This window comes from Rutidosis leptorrhynchoides, chromosome 5 (genome assembly GCF_046630445.1).
Source record: "Rutidosis leptorrhynchoides isolate AG116_Rl617_1_P2 chromosome 5, CSIRO_AGI_Rlap_v1, whole genome shotgun sequence".
Classification (NCBI taxonomy): Eukaryota; Viridiplantae; Streptophyta; class Magnoliopsida; order Asterales; family Asteraceae; genus Rutidosis; species Rutidosis leptorrhynchoides.
In genome coordinates, this window is record NC_092337.1 from 46,830,349 (window position 1) to 46,855,812 (window position 25,464).

Consider the following 25,464-nt stretch of genomic DNA (forward strand, 5'->3'; position numbering starts at 1 on the left):
ATATATTTCGGAACAACCATAGACACTCTATATGTGAATGTTGGAGTTAGCTATACAGGGTTGAGGTTGATTCCAAAATATATATAGTTTGAGTTGTGATCAATACTGAGATACGTATACACTGGGTCGTGGATTGATTCAAGATAATATTTATCGATTTGTTTCTGTACATCTAACTGTGGACAACTAGTTGTAGGTTACTAACGAGGACAGCTGACTTAATAAACTTAAAACATCAAAATATATTAAAAGTGTTGTAAATATATTTTGAACATACTTTGATATATATGTATATATTGTTATAGGTTCGTGAATCAACCAGTGGCCAAGTCTTACTTTCCGACGAAGTAAAAATCTGTGAAAGTGAGTTATAGTCCCACTTTTAAAATCTAATATTTTTGGGATGAGAATACATGCAGGTTTTATAAATGATTTACAAAATAGACACAAGTACGTGAAACTACATTCTATGGTTGAATTATCGAAATCGAATATGCCCCTTTTTATTAAGTCTGGTAATCTAAGAATTAGGGAACAGACACCCTAATTGACGCGAATCCTAAAGATAGATCTATTGGGCCTAACAAACCCCATCCAAAGTACCGGATGCTTTAGTACTTCGAAATTTATATCATATCCGAAGGGTGTCCCGGAATGATGGGGATATTCTTATATATGCATCTTGTTAATGTCGGTTACCAGGTGTTCACCATATGAATGATTTTTATCTCTATGTGTGGGATGTGTATTGAAATATGAAATCTTGTGGTCTATTGTTACGATTTGATATATATATATATAGGTTACACCTATAACTCACCAACATTTTTGTTGACGTTTAAAGCATGTTTATTCTCAGGTGAATACTAAGAGCTTCCGCTGTTGCATACTAAAATAAGGACAAGATTTGGAGTCCATGTTTGTATGATATTGTGTAAAAACTGCATTCAAGAAACTGATTTCGATGTAACATATTTGTATTGTAAACCATTATGTAATGGTCGTGTGTAAACAGGATATTTTAGATTATCATTATTTGATAATCTACGTAAAGCTTTTTAAACCTTTATTTATGAAATAAAAGTTATGGTTTGTTTTAAAAATGAATGCAGTCTTTGAAAAACGTCTCATATAGAGGTCAAAACCTCGCAACGAAACCAATTAATATGGAACGTTTTTAATCAATAAGAACGGGACATTTCAGACTCGAACTAAACGGACCAGCACTAGCAGTTGCCACAGTCGGCCAATAATCACTTTCACTGAAAACTTGCTCCCCAAACACTCTGCAATTCATCAAATGCCACTTCAAATCATTATCAGTCAACTCAAGATATAGATCTAATGCCCGAGCCAGCTCAATCTTAGACATACGACGCTATAACCCGCCAAGCCTAAACGATAAGAAATCTGCCTCGGTCGGAGAGACTCGAGGTCGACAACTAACAGTTGAGAAAAACTCTATAGTTATCTGCTCATAAATATCCTCATTAATCTCAAATAACCTTTCATAAGGTCTCAACTCATTTCCCGCATAGACTACCCACAAGTAACAACGCAACTCCCGAACAATATTAGGACCCGCTGATGAAAGATGCGTCCAATCTAAATAATAAGTTCGCTCAATCGGACGAGCGCTATTTGTGGTGAACCTTTCCTCCAAATCCTCATTATTCGAGATATGAGATAACCATAATTCAGGATTATTCGGTGGTTGCCTTGGTTGTTCCTGGGATCCTCTTGATCTCTACATTCATGAAACAAGTAAAAAAAAAAACAAAACAACAAACTCAAAAGTTAATGTTAGTCATAATAATAGACACCAAGTACCATTCACAACCAAATCATGTTTCATGCCAATCTACTTTTGAAAACAATCTCCAAGTTAACAAATAATACTTGGAAAAAAAACATGTCAAAAACTACACTCTCAACCAAACCACATTATCCCTTAAAACAAAACAACTCATGAACCATAATCATAAATCAACATAACCCAAAACATGACAAACATGATTACTTATCACTCATTTAGATTCCAACAATCCAATAAACTTCATCATGTTTGCAACTTTTACCAATTCCAACAACCATTAACAAAATCTTCATCACAATTCAAAATCATATGTTTAATCCTTACTAGCATGGCATTACACATAATTAGAACAATATAGCTCAAGTCATTCAAAATAATTTGACCCGCCCATATGGACACAACCCCACACTAGCTCAAAAACACATGAACAATTCAAGAACTACCACACCTTCAAGCAAATATCCCCTTTCTCACTTATAAAATTCGGATTTTTAAACCTACAAACCCTAGGTTCATGTTAAACTTTCCAAAAACACAAAATTAATCATGAAATCAAAGCATACAATGATAATCTAACAAAACCCATGACTAATTGAATCACATAACCCAAATTAAAGCAACCCCACACTAATTCATCATGATACTCAAAAATTAAACAAACAATTACACATAATAAGATGAAATTAGTTAGAAAGAAACAAATTCGGACCTTGGTGGGAGCCATTCTTGAAAGATTGAAGTTAATTGAAACAAGAAATCAAAGTTTTGAGATTTAGGGTTTTGAAAATCAAAGTGTTTGTAAGTGTTAAAGAGATGTTATGAATGAAAAGAATAAAAGGAATTGGGGTAAATACAGCTACCAACCCGTTTCTAATTGTGTGGATGTAAAAATTCGGGTTTGATTTTAATTATAAAAGAAAACAGCTGGCCGACAGGAATTGGCGCGGCGCGCAAGGTAGTCGCGCGTTGCTCCGAAATGTCGCGCGTTGCTCCGATTAACTGAAAAATCATGTCGAGCTTTTTTCAATATCTGGTACATCAGGTGTCTCAAAGTGGCGCGGCGCGCCATGATCTGGAGCGGCGCTCCATGTGCTGGTACACCAGAATTTCGTATTTTTAAACCTTAAAATCCCATTTTCTCAACCTAAAACCACCAAACTAACCCCAACAAAAATCCAAGCATGATTATATTGCACATATTGTCAAACAAGCACAAAAATATACAAACTCTACAACAATGGTTTTAACCATGATTATTACACGTCGTTAGAGGTAAAGATGAGTTTAATCTCATCGTCCACCTCTTGCGGTCTATCGACATAGTGTTTTAACCGATGACCGTTAACCTTGAACTCTTCCCCTTTCAAATTTACCAAATCAACCGCCCCATGAGAATAAACCTTTCGAACAACAAAAGGTCCAGACCATTTAGATTTTAACTTCCCGGGAAACAAACGAAACCTCGAATTGAAAAGAAGCACACGATCCCCTTCCTTTAATTCTTTAGGATCCTTCAAGCGACTATCGTGCCACTTCTTCGTTCTTTCCTTACTAATCAATGAGTTCTCATACGCATCGAGCCTTAGCTCTTCTAACTCATTCAATTGACTCAACCGAAGGCGACCCGCCTCCTTCAGATCAAGATTGCTCGTTTTTAGAGCCCAATAAGCTTTGTGTTCAATATCCACCGGGAGATGACACGCTTTGCCATAAAGTAACCGAAAAGGAGTGGTTCCGGTTGGCGTTTTGTACTCCGTTCTAAATGCCCATAAGGCATCATCGAGCTTAAACGACCACTCCTTAGGATTAGAACCAATAGTTTTCTCAAGAATCCTCTTTAAAGCTCGGTTGGTGTTTTTGACTTGCCCATTCGTTTGAGGACGGTAGGATGTCGAAACTTTATGGGTTACCCCATACCGTTTCAACACCTTTTCGAGTTGGGCATTACAAAAGTGAGTTCCCCGATCACTAATTAAAGCTTTCGGGGAACCAAACCGAGAAAAAAGTTGCTTTAGGAACGAAACTACGACCCGTGCATCATTAGTGGGCAAAGCTTGTGCTTCAACCCATTTTGAAACATAATCGATAGCTACAAGAATGTAGAGCTTATTATTTGACTTCGGGAACGGGCCCATGAAATCAATCCCCCAAATATCAAAAACCTCACAAACTTGAATGACATTTTGAGGCATCTCGTCTTGTTTGGTGATTTGGCCCGCCCGTTGACAAGCATCGCACGATTGACAAATCCGGTGGGCATCCTTGAAGATAGTAGGCCAATAAAACCTGGCCTCAAAGACTTTTCGCCCCGTAACTTGGGGACCATAATGCCCACCTGTCGGACCATGATGACATTGGACAAGAATGCGTTCGCATTCTTCTCTGGAAACACACCGGCTGATCATTCCATCGGAACACCGCCTAAAGAGATAAGGGTCCTCCCAAAAATAATACTTAAGGTCACTAAAGAACTACTTACGTTTATGATGTGACCAACCCTTCTCTAAGAATCCACCAACTAGATAATTCGCAAAATCAACGAACCAAGGGTCTTCACACTCCTCCACCTTCATGAGATATTCATCGGGAAAATCATCATGAATAGAAGTCTCATCGAGAACCTCACGGGAGGGGTTCTCAAGACGTGAAAGGTGATCGGCCGCTAAATTCTCGGCACCCTTTTTATCCCGGATTTCTACATCGAATTCTTGCAAAAGCAATATCCAACGTATCAATCTCGGTTTAGCATCGGGTTTAGAGAGCAAATGCTTAAGGGCCGAGTGGTCCGTATACACAACCGTCTTTGCTAGTATGAGATACGCACGAAATTTGTCAAAAGAGAAAACAATTGCTAGGAGTTCCTTTTCGGTGGTGGTATAATTTAGTTGCGCTCCTTGCAATGTCTTACTAGCATAGTAAATGGTCTGAAAATGTTTAACAACACGTTGCCCCAAGACGGATCCGATTGCAAAGTCACTAGCATCACACATAAGTTCGAATGGCATAGACCAATCCGGACTAATAAGGATAGGTGAATTAGTGAGCTTTGCTTTAAGAAGATTGAAAGCTTTGTGACACTCCTCTGAGAAAACAAACAGAGCATCCTTTTCAAGAAGTTTATTTAAGGGCGTGGCAATTTTGGAAAAATCCTTGATAAACCGCCGGTAAAACCCGGCGTGCCCAAGAAAACTTCGAACACCTTTAACATCGGTAGGGGCTTTAAGCCCAACGATAACATTGATTTTCGCCTTATCTACCTCAATTCCAACTTTAGAAATCTTGTGCCCGAGAACGATGCCCTCACGAACCATAAAGTGGCATTTCTCCCAGTTGAGCACAAGACTGGCTTTTTCGCACCGAATCAACATACACTCAAGATTAAGAAGACATGACTCGAAGGTGTCTCCGTAGACTGAAAAGTCGTCCATAAACACCTCCATGCAGTCTTCGATCATATCATGGAAAATCGCCACCATACACCTTTGAAAGGTAGCAGGGGCGTTACATAAACCGAACGACATACGCCGATAAGAGAATGTGCCATACGGGCACGTGAACGTGGTTTTCTCTTGGTCTTCGGGTGCAATAGGGATTTGGAAATATCCCGAAAAACCATCAAGAAAACAATAGAAACTTTTTCCCGCCAACCTCTCCAACATTTGATCGATGAAGGGTAGGGGAAAATGGTCCTTTCGGGTGGCATCATTTAATTTTCGATAGTCAATGCACACCCGCCATCCCGTGACAGTCCTGGTAGAAATTAATTCATTCTTTTCGTTTGTGATCACGGTCATGCCACCCTTTTTGGGCACACATTGAACCGGACTCACCCAAGGACTGTCAGAGATAGGATAAATAAGACCTGCATCAAGGAGTTTAACAATCTCCTTTTTAACCACTTCCTGCATATGTGGGTTTAGTCGCCTTTGTCGTTGCACACACGGTTTGAAGTTATCTTCCAGTAGGATTTTGTGTGTACAATAAGAGGGACTAATACCCTTAATATCCTGAATTTTCCATGCAATAGCCGGTTTGTGGGCTTTTAACATGGAGACAAGTTTAGACTTTTGACTTACAGAAAGATCGGAAGCAATAATCACCGGGAGTTTAGACTCCTCCCCAAGAAAAGCATACTCCAAATTATCCGGGAGTGATTTCAACTCTAATTCAGGAGCCTCTTCAATTGAAGTTTTGCTCCTGTATGCATTTGCTTTCTCCAACTTCTCATGCTCTTCTTCGGTTGGCTCATAACCTTCAGCCATTAGGGTGGTCATAAAATCCACCTCATCTAACACATCCCCTTCATCACTTGCTATTTCACATTCCCCTGTTCCCTGCAATTCTGGAAACTCCTGCAAAAACTCAACATGTGTGTCCACGGTTTGCAAAAAATAACAAGTGTCATCTAGGTAACCGGGGTATTTTAATGCCTTATCAATAGCAAAGGACACCTTTTGGTCACCTATTCTAAGGGTTAACTGTTGGCCATAAACATCAATTAGACATCTAGCGGTATTCAAAAATGGCCTTCCCAAAATAAGTGGAATCCTTTCATCCACTTCCATGTCTAGAACTACAAAGTCGGCGGGAAAAACTAATGTCCCGGTCTTAACTAGCATGTTCTCTATAATCCCATGTGGGTATTTAATAGAGCGGTCCGCTAGTTGTATGGCCATACGAGTGGGTCTAAGTTCCCCAGGTGCTAGTTTAAGGTAAATAGAGTAGGGCATTAAATTAATACTAGCACCCAAATCCGCCAATGCCCGCATACAAGCAAGATCCCCCAATAAACAAGGAATAGTAAAACAACCCGGATCTTCCAACTTCTCGGGAAGTTGGTTTGTCACCACCGCTGTACATGCTGCATTTAACGTCACGGATGAAACACTTTCCATCTTTTTCCGGTTGGTAAGCAAATCCTTCATGAACCGAGCATACTTGGGCATCCCCGCAATAACATCAATGAAAGGTAAGTTGACATTCACTTTCTTGATCAACTCCATGAACTTTGATTTTTCCGCCTCTAACTTCTCTAACCTCTGTTTTCTCGGGTATGGGAGCGGTGGTTGATACTCCTTAGCTACCGGTTTAGCAGCAACCTTTACCGGTATATTTTCAACTTCCTCAATCACCTGTTCCGGCTCCTTATCCCCCTCCGGTTCACTATCAACTACCGGCTCACTATCTTTAACCAATGGAACTCGCAAATCATACTCAGCAGGCTTCTTTGGTGGATCATATGCTATACCACTTCGGGTGGTGATAGCATTAACGTGACCATTTTTTGGGTTAGCATCCGTGTTACTTGGTAACTCCCCCGGTTTTCTCTCATTTCTCTGATTAGCAAGTTGACCAATCTGTTGTTCCAAATTATGAATCGCGGCTTGTTGATTCCGGAACATCTGATCATTCTTCTCATTATTCTGAGTAACAGTAGTAACAAGCTGAGTTTGAGATATCACAAGCTTTTCGATCATAGCTTCAAGATTCGACTTTTTCTCTTCGGCTTGGGGCTTTTGAAAATACCCAGGAGCTTGTTGCTGAAATCCTCCACCCGGCGAATTCTGATAATTACTGTTACTACCTCCCTGACGACCTTGAGGATTGTAGGGATTATTAAAATTGCGGTTAAACTGAGCGCGCCCTTGAAACTGATTATTATTTTGCTGACTGATGTACGCTATCTCTTCCTTTTGACCTATCGTTAACCCTGCATCACAATCTTTAGCTAAATGTAAACCCCCACAATACTCACAACCAACCTTCATACCATGAATATCCTTATTCATCTTCTCTAAATTTCTACCAAAAGAATCCAACTTAGCACTGATAGACCCAAAATCATCATACGCACCAGTGGTCTCGATTCTCTTAACTGAAGCTGAATGGGATGACTCATGATCTTGATGCCATTCGTGAGAGTAAGCAGCTTGCTTTTCAATTATCTCTAACGCCTCTTCTTCGGTCTTATCCATTAACGTACCACCTGCTGCTTGATCAATACTCTGACGAGTTGGAATGTCACAACCTTTGTAGAAAATCTGAACCTTTTATAAATCATTCAACCCGTGTTGCGGACACGAGCGTAACAAAGTAGCAAAATGGTCCCAAGCATCAAATAATGTCTCACTGCTCTTTTGTCTAAATTGTGAAATTTCTGCTTGAAGTCTAGCAGCTCGAGACGCAGGGAAAAACTTCGACAAAAACTTATCCTCCAAAGTCTCCCAAGAGGTAATCGTGCCCTCTGGTTGCTTATCTAACCATCTCTTAGCTTCTCCCTTAAGAGTCCAAGGGAAAAGCCTTGTCTTGATTGAAGTATCGACAACCTCATGTAGCTTAAACAAATTGCAAACATCATTAAAATTATGAAAATGCTCGTTAGCATCCTCAGTATCCTTGCCATAAAATCGGCAATCAGAAGAAATCAAATTCAGGATCGGCCCTGTAATTTGAAAAGGCTGAGTGATGTTCGGTTGAGTAATCGAATTGCCTTGGCCCCCTCGTGTGGCCTTCAACTTTTGTGCCATAGTCTGAGGACGAGGTGGTTGTTCTTGGTCAGCCATATCTTTAGTCTCGAAAAGATCTAAGGAAATGTAAGATTCTTCTTCTTCTCTGATTTCAGGTGGTGTATCGGGCACCACAGTTTCAGAACTACTTCCCAAATTAATTATATTAGCACTTGAAGAAAAAGATGAATCCACTGTAGACTGTTGTTCGTGACTTAATGCTCTGAATAACTCTCTTTCGGGTTCTGCAAATGGTTGAAAAATTGGAGAATTAGAAGAACGCGTATGTGGCATGCACTACCTGTTACCTGCGAAATCACCACTAACAACCGATTAAACGCACCAATTCAACTTGAGAATAACGAAAAGAAATAATAATCTATAACTAAACTAAACTAAGAACAATTATATAGCAATCTTAATCTTCGACACAACTGTCCCCGGCAGCGGCGCCAAAAACTTGATGTGTGAAATCGCGTCTATTATTTATAATGGGAAAAACCGTTTAAAGATTTACTACACACTAACGGGCAGTGTACCCGATCGTGCAATAGTATAAAGTTGGTAAATCCAAGATCGTTCCAAGGACAGTTTAGACGTGAAAATTAAGATTTGTAACTAATGAATTAAACTAAGTTAAATCTAGAAAATTGAATTACGAGATAATTTGTTTGGTTGGCTATTTAACGATTAGCCAAAATCAAAGATAGCTTTAATTAATAACAAGATTGAACAATATTTTTGGTGTTTTCAGTTTTAAGCTTTAAAGCAAACAAACGAGTAAAATAAGATAGTTGTAAACAATTAAAAAAACGAATGCTTGTCTAGACCTTTTTCACCTAGTATTGGATGCATTTAGATTAAGCCCCAGTTATTATCTAACTTATGTGAATTATCTAGTCGGTTCACCTGGAATTCCCAGCGCAAACACTTCAATTAAGATTACACGACACGGAATTCCCCGTAGCCTAAGACCTCCTAATTGTGACTAAACAGTTCAACTGAGATGAAGACTCAAATCACAATCACACCAACTCTCGTTGCGCATAATTCACCCCTATTTCGTCTAGCCTTTTGAATTCAATTTACTCTCGTCTCCGAGTAAGCAAACAATCAATTAAGACAAACCAATTGTAAATTAATGCACTAAATTAATGAACTCTCGTCCTATTAAACAAGTACACAACCAATTGAATCGAAGAGTCTAGCTTCAATAAGAATGGTTCTTTAATCCAAACATCAAATCATCATAAATTAATCAAACAACTGATAAGTAGCATCCAATAAATAGGTTATTAAATCTAGACAAACATTAAAGAACTTAGCCAATAATCATGGCAACAATAAAAATCACAAATAAAGTAATAGAGAAATTCATTGTTTATGACAAGAGATTAACCTAATCAATGATTGAATCCTGAAAGATAAACGAATCGAGACTTGTTTCCGGAATGATTGATACCTTAGAATGACCTTGGAAATCCCCAAAAATCACCTAAGTTTGTCAAAAAGCTGCTGGAATTCGTCTGGATACGATAATGATAAATTAGGGTAATTTTCGGGCTTTAAATTGGTGCAATTCTGAACCCGGTTAAGACCTTGCGCGGCGAGCCCTTACTCGCGCGGCGCGCCATTTCCTCGCGCGGCGCGCCAAATAACTGGTGAGCTGAAATCTGCCTTTTAAAAATGCTCGAACTGTATTTTATGTGGAATGGCGCGGCGCGCCACGTTTTGGAGCGGCGCTCCATGTCATTTTTGCTGAAATGAGCTGAAAAACTTAATACAAACACCAAAACTCGAATCGGACTAAACCCTTTCACTCGTTTACATCGAAAATCACCCAAAACCATCAAATAACTTCAAAATTAACCTCCTTGGTCTTGAAACTCAAACTTTTAACAACTTTCACCGAAATAATTCCAAATCGTATCCAAAAGGACCAAAATGTACCCGATATCGCTAAGGAAAATGCGTATAAAATATGCGATATCAGGGTGTTATTAGCGTAGTGGTACACGGACAGAGTTTCGACTTACAAAACCTTAAAACATTCGACTAATCGATCCTTATTATTATCAATAACTTAAAATTAAAATTACAAATTGAGATTACGATTTGGAGTGATACTTGATACATAAAAATGGGGAAAGAAAAATATCTATAAAATATAAAAGGTATATATAAATCGTCGAAATGCATGTTCTTTTATAGGCAGAGAGTGCTCCGCGAGTGCGGCCTTTTTGGGCTTTCAAACTCCGCGAGTTCGGAGGTCGTGATTCCAGCTCATCCAAGTTTGAATCTTAGTCTGCCGACGGATTTTATTATAAATATAATATAAATATATAATTTATATAATTAATTATATATTATATTATATTTATATACATAATTAATTTATAATTTCCGATCCGTTGCGTCGTACGTTGAAAGCTGGTTCATGTTTCGGTTCTGGATTTTCGAACGTCCTTTCGTATAATTTAATATCTTGTACTTTGCGTTTTGCGGCTTGTACTCTTGTAATTTTGAGATGTTTCTCATCAATAATTGGAACTACTTTGATTGTACTTTGTACTTTTGAGCTTTTTGGTCGTTTGCGTCTTCAATTCATCGCATCTGTCTTTTGTCTTCACCTTTTATTATTTAAACGAATATCACTAGTAAATAGAACAATTGCAACTAAAAGCTTGTCTTTCTTGAGGGATAATGCTATAAAATATATGTTCGTTTTTAGCATTATCAAATATTTCCACATTTGAGCGTTGCTTGTCCTCAAGCAATATAGTCTTGAAATATACTAGAATCACTTCTTTATTCTTCACACTTTGTACATCAGTGATTTCTATACGGCGGTATAAACAATGGTAGTAACGATGTGGTTTACAGTCCCACATGACTATAAAAGTTTAGATCCATTAAGGAAATTGGATCTTTATGAAAACATTTGATCTTTTGAAAATTAAATCTAGCTTTTACCCTAGATAAGTTTTCTGAGATAACCCTTCACCAGTGTTTGCAAATTCTTTTTGTGGGTTTGGTGGGTTTTAGATTTGAAAATCTTAGCTCAACACTTGCGGTTTTGTGTTACCCACTTGCTAACCTTGTATTAGGAAAGCAACACGTCCAGTATACTTGCTCCGTATATTACCTTTCGATAAACTACCGTCCGGTTGTAAAGGAAAGTGTTGAACAAGCAACTGTTAAGGCAATGTCCCCTGACATGCTTTTTAATTATGGTCTATAACGTATCGGATGCAATTACTATCCTTTGTAGGAGCAATAGTAAAGCTCACCCTTATAATTTTCCGGTTTGGCACAAGGTTCTGTCTTTGACCATGCTATGCAACCACCGTTCTTACGGTTGACACCCGACTTGGTTCAGGTGACCTAATGAATTCCAGGTGAATTCCTAGGATTTTACGTTCAATGGTAATGAACGCATTGAAAATGGGTTTTCAGAAAACAAATCGGTTTGTAATTTTGATCAAAATATTTTCTCGTTCAAGCTCGAGTTTAGGTATCATCGAATTCCATGAGTTTGTAATTCTCAATCTTTAAGGTCAATCTCTAGAATTGAGTAATATCAGGCTTAAAAGCTGATTTTTGATCTTTAAGGAGATTATCCTTTCTGGGGATCTGATTCATTAGTCTTATCCAGCTAATTTGCACGGCGTCCTCCCCATAAGGGCACGTGAACGTGGTTTTTTCTTGGTCCTCGGGTGCTATTGGAATTTGAAAATATCCGAAAAACCATCAAGAAAACAATAGTAACTGTTTCCGACTAATCTTTCCAATATTTGATCAATGAAAGGCAATGGAAAGTGATCTTTTCTGGTGGCGTCATTTAATATTCTATAATCTATACAAACACGCCATCCTGTTACAGTCCTAGTAGGAATAAGATCATTTTTCTCATTTGTGATGACAGTCATGCCACCTTTCTTAGGCACGCATTGAACTGGGCTTACCCATGGACTATCAGAAATTGGATAAATTAAACCTGCATCAAGCAGTTTAATAATTTCTTTCTTAACAACATCTTGCATATTAGGATTTAGTCTTCGTTGGTGTTGCACATACGTTTTATGACCTTCTTCCATAAGGATTTTATGTGTGTAATACGAAGGACTTATTCCTTTAATATCATGAATTTTTCATGCAATAGCTGGTTTATGAGCTTTTAGCACAGAAATGAGTTGAGATTTTTCATTTTCAGTAAGAGAAGACGATATTATTACAGGTAATTCAGATTCACCATGTAAATAAGCATATTCCAAATGGTTTGGAAGTGGCTTTAACTCTAATGTCGGTGGTTCTTCTATCGATGATTTATATCGATATCTGTCTTCTTCTTTTAGCATTTGAATTTCTTCTGTTGTTGGTTCATATCCATTAGCCATAAGTGTAGCTAACATATCAGTTTCATCAATTGGTTCAGTTCCTTCTCCTAAAGAACATTCTCCTGTTCCTTATAATTCTGGAAATTCTTCTAACAATTCTGCATGTGATTCTATAGTTTGAATATAATAACATGTATCATCTGCAGATTGCGGTTATTTCCTGGCTCTATCAACTGAAAAAGTAACACTCTCGTCCTCTATACTTAGGGTCAGTTTCTTACCGAACACGTCTATTATTGCTTTAGCCATGTTTAAGAATGGTCTTCCTAATATGAGAGGAACTCGAGAATCTTCTTCCATGTCCAGAATAACAAAATCTACTAGAAATACTAAAGTACCAACTCTAAATAGCATGTTCTCCATTATCCCTCTAGGATATTTTACTGATCTATCGGCTAGTTGTATGCTTATTCGTGTTGGTTTCAATTCTCCAAGGTCTAGTTTAGCGTATAGTGAATACGGCATTAAATTTATACTAGCACCTAAGTCTGCCAATGCTTCTATTGAACTAAGACTACCCAGAAAACATGGAATTGCGAAACTTCTGGGATCAGTTAGTTTTTCTGGTATCTTATTCAACAGCATTGCTGAACAATTAGCATTCATAGTAACAGCCGAGAGTTCTTCCATTTTCTTTCTATTTGTGATTAGATCTTTCAGAAATTTAGCATATCTAGGCATTCCTGAAATCACATCAATGAAAGGAAGATTTACATTTATCTATTTAAACATATCCAAGAATTTGGATTGCTCGGCTTCAAGTCTCTCTTTTCTCATTTTACTCGGGTAAGGAAGTGGTGGTTGGTATGGTTTAACATAAAGTTTAGTCTTAACTGTGTTATCTTCATTAACCTTTTCAACTACCGGTTCTTTTTCCTTATCTTGTTCAGGTTGTGGTTCTTGTTGAGTAGGAATAGCTTCATCAGAAATTACAGGTATTTCAGGTGGTTTAAGTGTAATACCACTTCTTGTGGTAATGGCTTTAGCTGTTTCATTCCGGGGGTTAGCATTTGTATCACTAGGTAGACTTCCCGATTTTCTTTCACCTATTAACCTTGCTAGGTTACTTACTTCTTGTTCCAAATTTTGAATAGAAGCTTGTTGATTTTTAAATGCTTGAGCATTTTGTTCATTGGTTTGTTTCTGAGATGTGAAAAACTGCGTTTGAGATTCAACTAGCTTCGTCATCATATTTTCTAAATTTGGCTTTTTATCATCGGTTTGTGGTGGTTTGTTTTAAAAATTAGGTCTTTGCTGATTGTAAGTATTATTGGATACTTGTTGATTGCTAGGACCTTGTTGATTGTTGTATGGAACATTTCGATTATAATTCTGGTTTTGATTGTAAATTAGTCTTGGCGGTTGATAATTATTCTAATAATTATTTACAGGCCTTTGGTTTATGTATGAAACATTCTCTCTTTGTTCCATTGTTAGTTTAATACTCAGACAATCTTTGGTCAAATGTGGTCCTCCACACTGCTCACAACTAATTCGTATTGAATGAATATCCTTAGTCATCTTTTCCATTCGTCTCTCGACAGCATCTATCTTTGCGGAAATGGAATCTAAGTCATGGCTAGAATCGGCTCTAGCTGCTTTAGATGATCTAACGATATCTTTTTCTTGGTGCCACTCATGTGAGTGGGAAGCAGTGTTATCAATAATTTTATAAGCATCAGTTGCTGTTTTCTTCATAATGGAACCACCAGCTGCTATATCGATGTCTTTTCTTGTAGTGATGTCGCATCCTTGGTAGAATATTTGTACTATTTGACAGGTGTCTAAACCATGTTGCGGACATCCTCTCAATAACTTTCCAAATCTGGTCCACGCTTCATATAGAGTTTCATTTAGCTTCTGTGTGAACGTAACAATTTCTCCTTGAAGTCTTACGGCTTTAGATGCCGGAAAGAATTGTTTAAGAAAATTTTCAACTAAAACGTCCCATGTATCAATCGCCCCTTCAGGTAATGATTCCAACCAATCTTTGGCTTCTCCCTTTAAAGTCCAGGGAAATAACATGAGATATATCTGTTCATCCTCAACTTCTCGAATTTTAAATAGAGTGCAGATCCTATTAAAGGTACGAAGATGTTCGTTTGGATCTTCCTTCGGCGCACCACTAAATTGGCATTGATTAGTCACCATGTGTAGAATTTTTCCTTTGATTTCATAATCTGGCGCATTAATGTCTGGTTGAGTAATTGCGTGACCTTGGCCAGTGCGTTTAGCTCTCATTCAGTCTTCCATACTTAAAGGTTCCAAATTTTTCATGATTGAATTTGTTGAATCTGAATCACTAGAGGATTCTGATTTAATGGTTGGTTCCTCAACAATCTCTGTTTGAATGATTGGTGGTTCCGGACGAAAGATTAATGGTTCAGGATCTATGAATTGTCCCTGAATATTCTCCGGATTCTCAATTGTGAGATCGGGTTCAAAAAATGGATTATCGGAAATTTGAATTGGAGTACTTGGTCGACTGGATGACGATTCTAAAGAAAAATCAACGGTGACAATATTTGCTAGATGTCTTGATCGAGTTACAGGTGGTGAACGTACAAAAGGTGGTGAACGTTTTGCTCGGTGCATTCACTGAATATCCTATTAGTTTTTAAAAAGAAAGAAAAATTATATAAGTTATCAAATTAATAGACTTTTCTGATTTTCCCACGTTTCGAATAGCCAAAAGATGCAGCAGAGGGGCAGGATTCGTTTGGTCTCAATATAATTGAGTACTGTTTGGCTCCAATAACCCGGTCCACGTACAAATCCAACTATTACTACAAACCAGAAAATTTTGATGTCTATCAATTTAACCACTTAAAACAATTTTTCGTTTGAAATTTAAAGAAATATTAGATAAGAAATAGAGAAAATTCTAAGTCCTAAAAACTAGAATGGCGAGAAATAAGAGAGAAAAAGAGCGCGTCGAAAAACGTCGAAAAATAAAAAGGCGAAAAATAATAGGCGTCGAAAAATAAATATAAGAAAGTAGCGCGTCTAAACTTAAAAAGGCACTAAAAACTAAAAATTAAAAGTTGCGTCTAAAAATATTAAAGCTTAATAGAAAAACTATATCCAAAATGGCAATATCTTAAAAATGTACTAAAAACTTAGAACAACGTCGCAAAATTCTAAAGCACCTAAATCTTAGTCTAAAGAAAAAACACTTAAGGGATTTTACGGCAAAGCCTAAAAATCTAGAAGTAAAAATAACTATGGCAAAAACTATGACTTAAAACTAAATACGAGCGAAAAATACAAAAATTACGCTAAAACGAATAAAAAGATACAAAATATTAAAAATATACTAAAAGTTGTAAAAATTACAATTTTTATAAAAATATTATTTTTATATAAAACTATTAATTTTATATATTTAATAAAACTTAATATAACTTAAAAATACAAATTAAATAAAAACTAAAACTAATTAATTTAAAATTAAAACCTAATTAATATTAATATTAATATAATTAAACCCTAATTTCGCATTAAATGAGTACCAGATTTGACCTGTCAGAGGACCCCCGCGAGTGCGGTATGGTCCAGTTCAAATTCTCCGCGAGTCGCGGAGGGTTCAATTTCAGCTCAGAAGGGTTTGATTTCTAGAGGTTTAGTTTTTTTTTAAAAAAAACTTATATTTTTATAAAAAGAACTTGATAAAAACTTTTTTTTTTAAATATAGCGTTGCGCTTTCGGCGTTTATGTTCCCCGGCAGCGGCGCCAAAAATACTTGATGTTATGCGAGGCGTATATGAAATAGCTTATATTTTACTAGGAAATACTATTAAATATGATACAATTTTACACAAGATATTTATTTATTTATAGAATGGATATACCTAAACCTTGCTACAACACTTATAGGCAGTGTACCTAATCGTACAGTAGTGTAGTTTTTAGTAAGTCCAGTTCGTTCCACAGGGAAATATTTTAAACAAAGCTTAACGCTATATTAGTTTTATCTTATAAAAATACAAATATATATAAGTAATATTATTATTATAAAAAGGGGGTTTTTACCGTTTAATGACCGGTTTGTCGATTTTTAAAACTTTAGTCGCAGTTAAAACCTAATGTGAAATATTAAATAAATAAAAGACTTAATTTAAAGAGTAAAATAAATAACGATAATGAAATTGCAATAAATAAAAGTGCGATGAAATAAAATTGCGATAATTAAAAAGTGCGATAATTAAAAGTGCAATTAAATACAATGACAATAAATAAAAATGTGATAATTAGAAGTGCAATTAAATATGAAAATAAAGGAATTATGCTTATTTAAACTTCCGTAATCATGATGTTTGACGTGTTGATTTTAGTTTATTCCTATGGGTTAATTGTTCTTTGTCCTGGATTATTTAATATGTCCGTCTGGTTTTTGTCCACAACAGTCCATCAGTCATAAATATAAAGTGCGAGTGTCCTCATCAAATTATCCTTATATCCGAAGTCAAATATTCCAACTAATTGGGGACTTAAACTGTAACAAGGTCTTAATACTTTGTTTAATAATTACACCAGGATATCGACTGCGTGTAACCCAAGGTTTTAATACTTTATTATCAATTATGCCAAGTGTCCTTGTACATAATTTCACCCCTGTTTTAATAAGTCTATTAACTATTAATCCATTCCCGTGTCCGGTTAAATGAACGATTATTCGTACATATAAATATCCCGCCCATCGTGTCCGATCGAGTGTATGTGGTTATTTATAGGTACGTCCAATTGTAAATCTTTATATTAAAATTAACAAACTATCATTTAGTTAAACAAATATAAAGCCCATTAATAGCCCACAGTCTAATTTCCACAAGTGTCGTTCTTTTGTCCAAACCCCAATTATGGTACAAAACCCAATTACCCAATTTTAGTATTTTAGCCCAACATCATGATTACTTCGGTATTAAATAAGCATAATAATAACTTAACTACGAGACATTAAATTAAAATAACATAAACATAACTTACAGTGGGTGTTATTAGCGTAGTGGTACACGGACAGAGTTTTGACTTACAAAACCTTAAAACATTCGACTAATCGATCCTTATTATTATCACTAACTTAAAATTAAAATTACAAATTGAGATTACAATTTGGAGTGATACTTGATACATAAAAATGGGGAAAGAAAAATATCTATAAAATATAAAAGGTATATATAAATCGTCGAAATGCATGTTCTTTTATAGGCAGAGAGTGCTCCGCGAGTGCGGCCTTTTTGGGCTTTCAAACTCTGCGAGTGCGGAGGTCGTGATTCCAGCTCATCCAAGTTTGGATCTTAGTCTGCCGACGGATTTTATTATAAATATAATATAAATATATAATTTATATAATTAATTATATATTATATTATATTTATATAATATAAATATATAATTTATATAATTAATTATATATTATATTATATTTATATACATAATTAATTTATAATTTCCGATCCGTTGCGTTGTACGTTGAAAGCTGGTTCATGTCTCGGTTCCAGATTTTCGAACGTCCTTTCGTATAATTTAATATCTTGTACTTTGCATTTTGCGGCTTGTACTCTTGTAATTTTGAGACGTTTCTCATCAATAATTAGAACCACTTTGATTGTACTTTGTACTTTTGAGCTTTTTGGTCGTTTGCGTCTTCAATTCATCGCATCTGTCTTTTGTCTTCACCTTTTATTATTTAAACGAATATCACTAGTAAATAGAACAATTGCAACTAAAAGCTTGTCTTTCTTGAGGGATAATGCTATGAAATATATGTTCGTTTTTAGCATTATCAAATATTCCCACACTTGAGCGTTGCTTGTCCTCAAGCAATATAGTCTTGAAATATACTAGAATCACTTCTTTATTCTTCACACTTTGTACATCAGTGATTTCTATACGGTGGTATAAACAATGGTAGTAACGATGTGGTTTACAGTCCCACATGACTATAAAAGTTTAGATCCATTAAGGAAATTGGATCTTTATGAAAACATTTGATCTTTTGAAAATTAAATCTAGCTTTTACCCTAGATAAGTTTTCCGGGATAACCCTTCACCGGTGTTTGCAAATTCTTTTTGTGGGATTGGTGGGTTTCAGATTTGAAAATTTTAGCTCAACACTTGCGGTTTTGTGTTACCCACTTGCTAACCTTGTATTAGGAAAGCAACACGTCCAGTATACTTGCTCCGTATATTACCTTTCGATAAACTACCGTCCGGTTGTAAAGGAAAGCGTTGAACAAGCAACTGTTAAGGCAATGTCCCCTGACATGCTTTTTAATTATGGTCTATAACGTATCGGATGCAATTACTATCCTTTGTAGGAGCAATAGTAAAGCTCACCCTTATAATTTTCTGGTCTGGCACAAGGTTCTGTCTTTGACCATGCTATGCAACCACAGTTCTTACGGTTGACACCCGACTTGGTTCAGGTGACCTAATGAATTCCAGGTGAATTCCTAGGATTTTACGTTCAATGGTAATGAACGCATTGAAAATGGGTTTTCAGAAAACAAATCGGTTTGTAATTTTGATCAAAATATTTTCTCGTTCAAGCTCGAGTTTAGATATCATCGAATTCCATGAGTTTGTAATTCTCAATCTCTAAGGTCAATCTCTAGAATTGAGTAATATCAGGCTTAAAAGCTGATTTTTGATCTTTAAGGAGATTATCCTTTCTGGGGATCTGATTCATTAGTCTTATTCAGCTAATTTGCACGGCGTCCTCCCCATTTTACAAGACAGATCCTCTCATGGTTAGGATAAGTCTGACCACTTGGCGACCCTATTTTATGCTGAGGTCCGTGGATTTCCTGCTGATTTTAGTGATGATTTTTCTAGATTTTTCGTCAACCTACAGCTGGTCTGGACGACAACTTCATGACCTAAATCAAGAAGCGCGTTTCTTTTTCGGAAGACTTTACTTCCTTTTAATGATGGAATTGATTCATCGTGTAGATCCATCTTTCTTTCAAATATATTACAGTAAATCGGGTAAAACTGATTAAAATCGTCCAAAACAAAAGTATCTTCAGTTATTTGTTACAAAAATATGTGACTTATGTTTTAAATAACTTGGTAAATTTTCCCACACTTGGCTTTTATTTTCTTTTATTTGCCTTTTTATTGTCCTCTATTCCATTTTAAATGAATTCTAACATTTTGGTTTGTTTCTCAATTTATGTCCTTTCCGAGGTAACAATAATTTCGGTGTTAACACCTAGTTTTATCGTTCATAAATATATATAAACATGATTTTGAATTCATTTAATTGAAAATTTTGAAAAATTTTACTAGAAGTGGGTAGTCAGTATATAAGACTAGGGCTGTTCTTTGTTACCAGAGAGCACTAGATTCTAATACAACTACTGCGTTACTAGTATTTTTAATGGTAACCAAGTGTTTAAATCAAAAATTTTTAAAATTCGAAAGAATTTAACCCCTTCCCACACTTAAGATCTTGCAATGCCCTCATTTGCAAGAAATCAGTAACAATTTAAATTATTGAGGGTGATTAGCGTAGAAAAATAATTAAATTTTACCAAAATTTCTAAACATATTGGCGTTTATATATATATATATATATATATATATATATATATATATATATATATATATATATATATATATATATATAAAGGGTATAATTTCTAAAACATAAATTAATAAAATTTTAAAAATTTGTTTCTTTTTAGGAGCGAGGGCGTTTCGGATCGTTGTCCTAGTCCGTCCCTCGACAAAATTTTAAAATTCGTCAATTCAAAGCGCGGTTTTTAAAAGTAAAGATTTTTGAGTTTTTTAAATGTTTTTGGCATACTTTAATTCAATAAGATTAAAAATAATGATAATAAAAGTTCTCGTCCCTCCCTCGGGTAAAGCAATTTCGGTTCAATGACCTAGTCTTCAACTTACGACGAATTTTAAAAATCATATTTTTAACTTAGCGAAATAAAGTAAATTTTTGTTTTTAAATTCACACCAAACTTAAATTTAAAATACATAAAATTAAAAATTCATATTAATAAAATTAAAAATTCACACCAAATTTATATTATATATATATATATTTTTTTTTTTTAAAACATACAAACTTATATTAAAAATATTAATTTTTCAAATATTTACAAATTTAAATATATTGATTTTAAAAAGTTTACAATATTAATTTAATATTTATATATTAAAAACAAAGTAAAAATAGTATTAAAAATCTTTTTGGTCTTTTATCCCACTTTAATCAATCAAATATTATCAAAAATATACGCCCCTCTTTTTGGTAAAGTAATTTCGGTTTTATAACCTAATTTAACTCATGACGAATTTTTGAAATATTTTGGGTTGATTGATTAAAGATATTTATACCTTAAGAATAAACGTTAAATTTCACAGTGATGTAATAAATTTTTGTATGATATCAATAATTTCGGTCGCAAGACCTAATTTTATCGAATACCAATTTAATACTTTATAGCGAACAAATTAGCGTTTATTATCAAAAGGTTAAAAATAAAAATAAAAATAAAAACTGTACAAAGTTACCTGTGAGATAGTATTCTTAGTGATATGCTCTAGCCCACTCATAAGATAGTCAGACTAATTGATTTTCCATAGCTACATAGGCGTAACCTCGAGCATTCAGTGTTTTTTCTTCTAAACATATGAACGGTCCATCTCTACATAAAGTAACAAATTCGGTGTTTGAATAGGTTTGATTATTTGAACATTTACCTTCGTGTGACCATTTTCCGCATTTGTGACATCTTTCAAGGTGTCGTGCTCTTCTTTTCGCTGCGAATTTTGATTTTCCTTTACCAAATTGTAACTTATTATTTTCGCATCTGGATTCTTTTCTTACTCCGTCCAATTTACCTCTGATTAATGATACTATTTCACTTGGAAGGGTGTCATTATTACGTTTAGTGATCAAAGCGTGTAGCATTAGACCATGGTTTAGTTCACAGGAAGTCTTCATCTCGTAAAACCTAAAAAAAATAAAAATTCAGAATGGGGGAAGAAGACTAGTTCTTTAGGGTCTGCTAGGGAAAGACCATTCGGATTCCATTTTCGAGAACTACACGAAAACAGAACATCTAACTCTAACAGAAATACATATTATCCTTTAAAGACTTGATTCTCCCCACACTTAGTTAGCTGTGGTATCGAAATTGTGATTAACTTCGTTGTCAACTTCCATCGGACTATCTATGTAATGTTTAACTCTGTGACCATTAACTTTAAATTCAATCCCATTTGAATTTATCAATTCTACTATTCCGTACGGGAAAACTCTTTTGACTATGAATGGTCCAGACCATCTTGATTTCAATTTTCCAGGAAATAGCTTGAATCGTGAATTGAAAAGAAGAACTCTGTCTCCTTCTTTGAATTCTTTTGAACTTCTGATTCTTTTATCATGCCATTTCTTCGTTCTTTCTTTATAGATTAACGAATTATCGTATGCTTCATGTCTCAATTCTTCTAATTCGTTTAATTGACTTAACCGTAGACGTCCCGCTTCATGTAAATCAAGATTACATATCTTCAAAGCCCAAAATGCTTTGTGTTCAATTTCTACTGGAAGATGACATGCTTTTCCGTAAACGAGTTTAAAAGGTGTGGTTCCAATTGGAGTTTTGTAGACTGTTCTAAAAGCCCAGAGTGCATCCTCCAATTTCATGGACCATTCCTTCGGATTTGATCCTACGGTTTTCTCTAGAATACGTTTTAAAGCTCGGTTGGTATTTTCAACTTGTCCACTTGTTTGTGGATGATAAGAAGTGGAGATTTTATGAGTTACTCCATATCTTTTAAGAACTTTCTCAAGTTGGTTATTACAGAAATGAGTTCCCCGATCACTTATTAAAGCTTTTGGTGTTCCAAACCTTGCAAAAAGACGTTTTAAAAAGTTGACTACAACTCGTGCATCGTTAGTTGGGAGAGCTTGTGCTTCCGCCCATTTAGATACATAATCAATGGCTACGAGAATGTAGAGATTATTATGAGATTTTGGAAATGGACCCATAAAGTCAATACCCCAAATGTCAAATACTTCACATACTTGAATGACATTTTGTGGCATTTCATCACGTTGACTTATTTTTTCAGCCCTTTGACATGCATCACAGGATTTGCAAAGAAGGTGTGCGTCTTTGTAAATTGTAGGCCAATAGAATCCAGCATCATAAACTTTTCTTGCTGTGAGCTGAGGCCCATAATGCCCTCCTGTTGGTCCTGTGTGACAATGGTTTAAAATTTTACTAGTTTCATCTCCGAATACACATCGGCGTATTATTCCATCGGGACAACTTTTAAACAAATGTGGATCTTCCCAGAAATAGTGTTTTATATCACTAAAGAATTTCTTTCGTTTTTGGTACGACAATCCTTTTTCAAGGAATCCACATACTAAATAGTTTGCATAATCTGCAAACCATGGAATTTCATTATAATCTATCTTCAATAGATATTCATCAGGAAAATTGTCTTGTATGGTCGATTCATTTAGAACTTCTAATTCAGGATTTTCAAGACGAGAAAGATGATCAGCGGCGAGATTTTCTGCTCCCTTTTTGTCTCGGATTTCAATATCGAACTCTTGTAAGAGTAAGATCCAACGGATTAATCGTGGTTTGGCATCTTGTTTTGAAAATAGGTATCTAAGAGCAGAATGGTCAGTATAGACCACTGTTTTAGCTAGAACGAGATATGAACAAAATTTGTCAAAAGCAAAGACAATAGCAAGGAGTTCTTTTTCAGTAGTTATATAATTCGTTTGTGCTCCTTGTAACGTCTTACTAGCATAATATATAGGTTGAAATCGTTTTTCAATCCTTTGTCCTAAAACGGCTCCCATTGTAAAATCACTTACATCGCACATTAGTTCAAACGGTAAATTCTAATTTGGAGTTATCATAATCGGCGCATTAGTGAGTTTCTCTTTAAGAATATTAAAAGATTTGATGCATTCATCTGAAAAGATGAATGGAGCATCCTTTTCTAGGAGTTTATTCATAGGAGTGGCAATTTTAGAAAAATCTTTTATGAAACGTCGGTAAAAACCGGCATGCTCTAGAAAACTCCTAACTCCTCTAACATTGGTGGGATGTGGAAGTTTAGCAATTACATCTACTTTAGCTCTATCCACTTCAATTCCTTCCTTTGAGATTTTATGACCAAGAACGATGCCTTCTTTAACCATGAAATGGCATTTCTCCCAATTAAGTACTAGATTTGATTGTTCGCATCTAATAAGCATTCGTTCAAAATTAACTAGACATGATTCAAATGTATCACCGAAGACTGAAAAGTCATCCATGAAAACTTCCATGCATTCTTCTATCATGTCGTGAAAAATCGCCATCATGCACCTTTGAAAGGTTGCAGGGGCATTGCAAAGTCCAAATGGCATGCGTTTGTAAGCAAAAGTACCATAAGGGCACGTGAACGTGGTTTTTTCTTGGTCCTCGGGTGCTATTGGAATTTGAAAATATCCAAAAAAACCATCAAGAAAACAATAGTAACTGTTTCCGGCTAATCTTTCCAACATTTGATCAATGAAAGGTAAGGGAAAGTGATCTTTTCTGGTGGCGTCATTTAATATTCTATAATCTATACAAACACGCCATCCTGTTACAGTCCTAGTAGGAATAAACTCATTTTTCTCATTTGTGATGACAGTCATGCCACCTTTCTTAGGCACGCATTGAACTGGGCTTACCCATGGACTATCAGAAATTGGATAAATTAAACCTGCATCATGCAGTTTAATAATTTCTTTCTTAACAACATCTTGCATATTAGGATTTAGTCTTCGTTGGCGTTGCACATACGTTTTATGACCTTCTTCCATAAGGATTTTATGTGTGCAATACGAAGGACTTATTCCTTTAATATCATGAATTTTCCATGCAATAGCTGGTTTATAAGCTTTTAGCACAGAAATGAGTTAAGATTTTTCATTTTCAGTAAGAGAAGACGATATTATTACAGGTAATTCAGATTCACCATGTAAATAAGCATATTCCAAATGGTTTGGAAGTGGCTTTAACTCTAATGTCGGTGGTTCTTCTATCGATGATTTATATCGATATCTGTCTTCTTCTTTTAGCATTTGAATTTCTTCTGTTGTTGGTTCATATCCATTAGCCATAAGTGTAGCTAACATATCAGTTTCATCAATTGATTCAGTTCCTTCTCCTAAAGAACATTCTCCTGTTCCTTGTAATTCTGGAAATTCTTCTAACAATTCTGCATGTGATTCTATAGTTTGAATATAATAACATGTATCATCTGCAGATTGCGGTTGTTGCATGGCTCTATCAACTGAAAAGTAACACTCTCGTCCTCTATACTTAGGGTCAGTTTCTTACCGAACACGTCTATTATTGCTTTAGCCATGTTTAAGAATGGTCTTCCTAATATGAGAGGAACTCGAGAATCTTCTTCCATGTCCAGAATAACAAAATCTACTGGAAATACTAAAGTACCAACTTTAACTAGCATGTTCTCCATTATCCCTCTAGGATATTTTACTGATCTATCGGCTAGTTGTATGCTTATTCGTGTTGGTTTCAATTCTCCATGGTCTAGTTTAGCGTATAGTGAATATGGCATTAAATTTATACTAGCACCTAAGTCTGCCAATGCTTCTATTGAACTAAGACTACCCAGAAAACATGGAATTGTGAAACTTCCTGGATCAGATAGTTTTTCTGGTATCTTATTCAACAGCACTGCTGAACAATTAGCA

General features: G+C 35.5%; 1 protein-coding gene across 1 annotated transcript; it reads right to left on the bottom strand.

Moving 5' to 3' along the window:
* Positions 1-1,378: 1,378 nt before the first annotated feature.
* On the bottom strand, positions 1,379-6,819 carry LOC139848590 (uncharacterized). The gene is made up of 3 exons (XM_071838316.1): positions 5,893-6,819; positions 3,118-3,447; positions 1,379-1,471 (listed from the first exon to the last, which is right to left on the bottom strand). The coding sequence occupies exons 1-3, from the start codon at positions 6,817-6,819 to the stop codon at positions 1,379-1,381; spliced, it is 1,350 nt and encodes a 449-aa protein (XP_071694417.1).
* Between the last annotated feature and the right edge of the window lie 18,645 nt (positions 6,820-25,464).

Excerpts from the sequence above, each read along its gene's own strand:
- LOC139848590 (XM_071838316.1), bottom strand. The coding sequence starts at position 6,819 with ATGGAGTTGATCAAGAAAGTGAATGTCAACTTACCTTTCATTGATGTT. Across the intron at positions 3,448-5,892 it reads TTATTGCTTCCGATCTTTCT|GAGGCGGGTCGCCTTCGGTT; the intron begins GTAAGTCAAAAG and ends CTTGATCTGAAG. Across the intron at positions 1,472-3,117 it reads ATGTCGATAGACCGCAAGAG|ATAACTATAGAGTTTTTCTC; the intron begins GTGGACGATGAG and ends ATTTATGAGCAG.